General features: G+C 40.7%; 1 protein-coding gene across 1 annotated transcript in view; it reads left to right on the top strand.

The window, feature by feature from the left end:
- LOC107565323 (tripartite motif-containing protein 16-like) overlaps positions 1 to 1,551 on the top strand; it is a 10,798-nt gene extending 9,247 nt beyond the window's left edge. The window contains exons 7-8 of the mRNA XM_016250542.1: positions 38 to 191; positions 1,469 to 1,551. Of these exons, the coding sequence (XP_016106028.1) occupies positions 38 to 191; positions 1,469 to 1,551 (237 nt within the window). The remainder of the gene's footprint in view (positions 1 to 37; positions 192 to 1,468) is intronic.
- The last annotated feature ends 905 nt before the right edge of the window (positions 1,552 to 2,456 follow it).

The following is a 2,456-nucleotide window of genomic DNA, read 5'->3' as shown; positions in this document are numbered from 1 at the left end:
CCTTCTTTCCTCTCCTGATTATCTCCAAATCTTGTAGGAGGTCCAATCCCGCTGGCCGACTTCTAATGACTTCCAAAGCCTGACAACTAATCCACAGTTCTCTTTTGGAGAAGTGATCAAGTCCCTCACCTCATTAACAGCACATATAAAGGACATTTGGAGACTGGAAACAACCCGGATATTCTCAGCAGGTAAAAAGTGATGGGTGATTAACAAATTTGGTCCACAGAAGTGGTTGCCTTCAAAACAATTTTAGTTAAAGTATAAGACCCGTTTGTCATACTAATGTCCTACCCAAACAAGACTGTTTCACTGATGGATTGATACAAACCTGTTAACCACCGACTCCCAGAAGTTGCAGAGCAACCAGTCACTGACATACAGTAAGAACTGGTGGATTTCAGCATCTTTAGATAGCTTAATGTACCGCTGGTAAGTGAGCTGAAGTTGAAGTAGTTTCATATGGAATCTGTTCCTACCTGTAAAGAATCCACCGAAGACCCTAAAGGGATATGATATAAAAAAAATATTAAATTGGAGGAAAAGTTGCATTTCAATGCTTGTGCATTCTCTCACAAATGTTTTGCATGCCCCCAAAGAAACTTTGCATTCCCTCACAAAACTCCATGTAAAATTTCAAGGAAATGCAAAAGTTTTGTTGAGTGACCTCGAAGTTTATCAGGGGTACCAAAAAGCATTGAAACACAATTTTCCCTCTAATCTCATATCCATCTCCATGCCACTTTAGTAAATTGGTGGGCAAATCTGGCCCTCGAGGGCCACTGTCCTACAGAGTTTTAGCTCCAACCCTAACCAAACACCTGAAAAACCTAACCAAAGTGTTTACTCGAAATGTATAGGCAGGTGTATTTTATTAGGGTTGGGGCTAAACTCTGCAGGACAGTGGCCTTCAAAGGCCTGAGGGTCTTGCTTTAGGGAAGGTCTCTCCAAACTCGGCCCTGGAAGGCTGGTGTCCTGCAGAGTTTAGCTCCAACCCTAATTAAACACACCTGAACCAGCTAATCAAGGTCTTACACCAGGCATTCTAGAAACTTCCAGGCAGGTGTGTTGAGGTAAGTTGGAGCTAAACCCAGGGCCGAGTTTGGAGACCCCTGCCTAAGGGGCTCTGTATTACTCGACAGAACACTTTGGATTTACAAAATCCTACATGTGTCCAACCTCTTGTGAAAAGGTCTGCACATTCCCAAGTAACCAATTCAAGTTTATTTGTATAGTGCGTTTCAGGTTGCAAAGCAGCTTTGCAGAAAATGTTAAGTTTCTACCTGAATTATGTTTAGCAGTAGGTTATTAGAGGTGACTATGGCAGAAATGTACAGTAAGAATCATGCAGTTAGTTACAAATTACACGTAATCAAACAGACAGTAAACCCTATTAACTGCAATGATTATATGTTGCAATTAAACGTTGTGATTAAGCAAAATTTGGTAGTTTTATATGTTGTTCCAGTGTTAGCATCATCTGAGGTCTTCTGGGGGGTTGGCATCATCTCTGGCATCGTAAGGGTTGGATCCAGACTAAAGCTTCTGTAATTCCTAGGTACCTTGGGATGCAAATCCCGTGGCAGATACAGAGAAGCAAATAGAGAAGAAATTAGCATAGCTGCTGTTCCAACAAAGCAAAGATGATGTGTTCAACCCAAGCAAAAGAATGAAAATGTGCATTTGCGCAGATATAGCTGCACTTTGGATTTACAAAATCCTACATGTGTCCAACCTCTTGTGAAAAGGTCTGCAGATTCCCAAGTAACCTATTCAAGTTTATTTGTATAGTGCGTTTCAGGTTGCAAAGCATCTTTGCAGAAAATGTTAAGTTTCTACCTGAATTATGTTTAGCAGTAGGTTATTAGAGGTGACTATGGCAGAAATGTACAGTAAGAATCATGCAGTTAGTTACAAATTACACGTAATCAAACAGACAGTAAACCCTATTAACTGCAATGATTATATGTTGCAATTAAACGTTGTGATTAAGCAAAATTTGGTAGTTTTATATGTTGTTCCAGTGTTAGCATCATCTGAGGTCTTCTGGGGGGTTGGCATCATCTCTGGCATCGTAAGGGTTGGATCCAGACTAAAGCTTCTGTAATTCCTAGGTACCTTGGGATGCAAATCCCGTGGCAGATACAGAGAAGCAAATAGAGAAGAAATTAGCATAGCTGCTGTTCCAACAAAGCAAAGATGATGTGTTCAACCCAAGCAAAAGAATGAAAATGTGCATTTGCGCAGATATAGCTGAAGTACAAGGTTATGAGATACATTATGTGAATGCTTGGCTAGATGTCTTTAATCTAGATTTAAACAGAGCGAGTGTGTAAGGTTCACTCAACCTCTTTATCCAGGATTTGGGCTCTTTCAGGGCTCAACTGCAAAATTTAGTGAGCCGCAAGAAGGCGGATCACCGCAAGTAGTTAACAGAACCAAGAACAACAAAACTT

Source organism: Sinocyclocheilus grahami, unplaced genomic scaffold (assembly GCF_001515645.1).
Source record: "Sinocyclocheilus grahami isolate Dianchi unplaced genomic scaffold, SAMN03320097.WGS_v1.1 scaffold993.1, whole genome shotgun sequence".
In the NCBI taxonomy this organism is placed as follows: Eukaryota; Metazoa; Chordata; class Actinopteri; order Cypriniformes; family Cyprinidae; genus Sinocyclocheilus; species Sinocyclocheilus grahami.
Note: the sequence above shows the minus strand (reverse complement) of the source record. Positions and strands in the feature narration are given on the sequence as shown.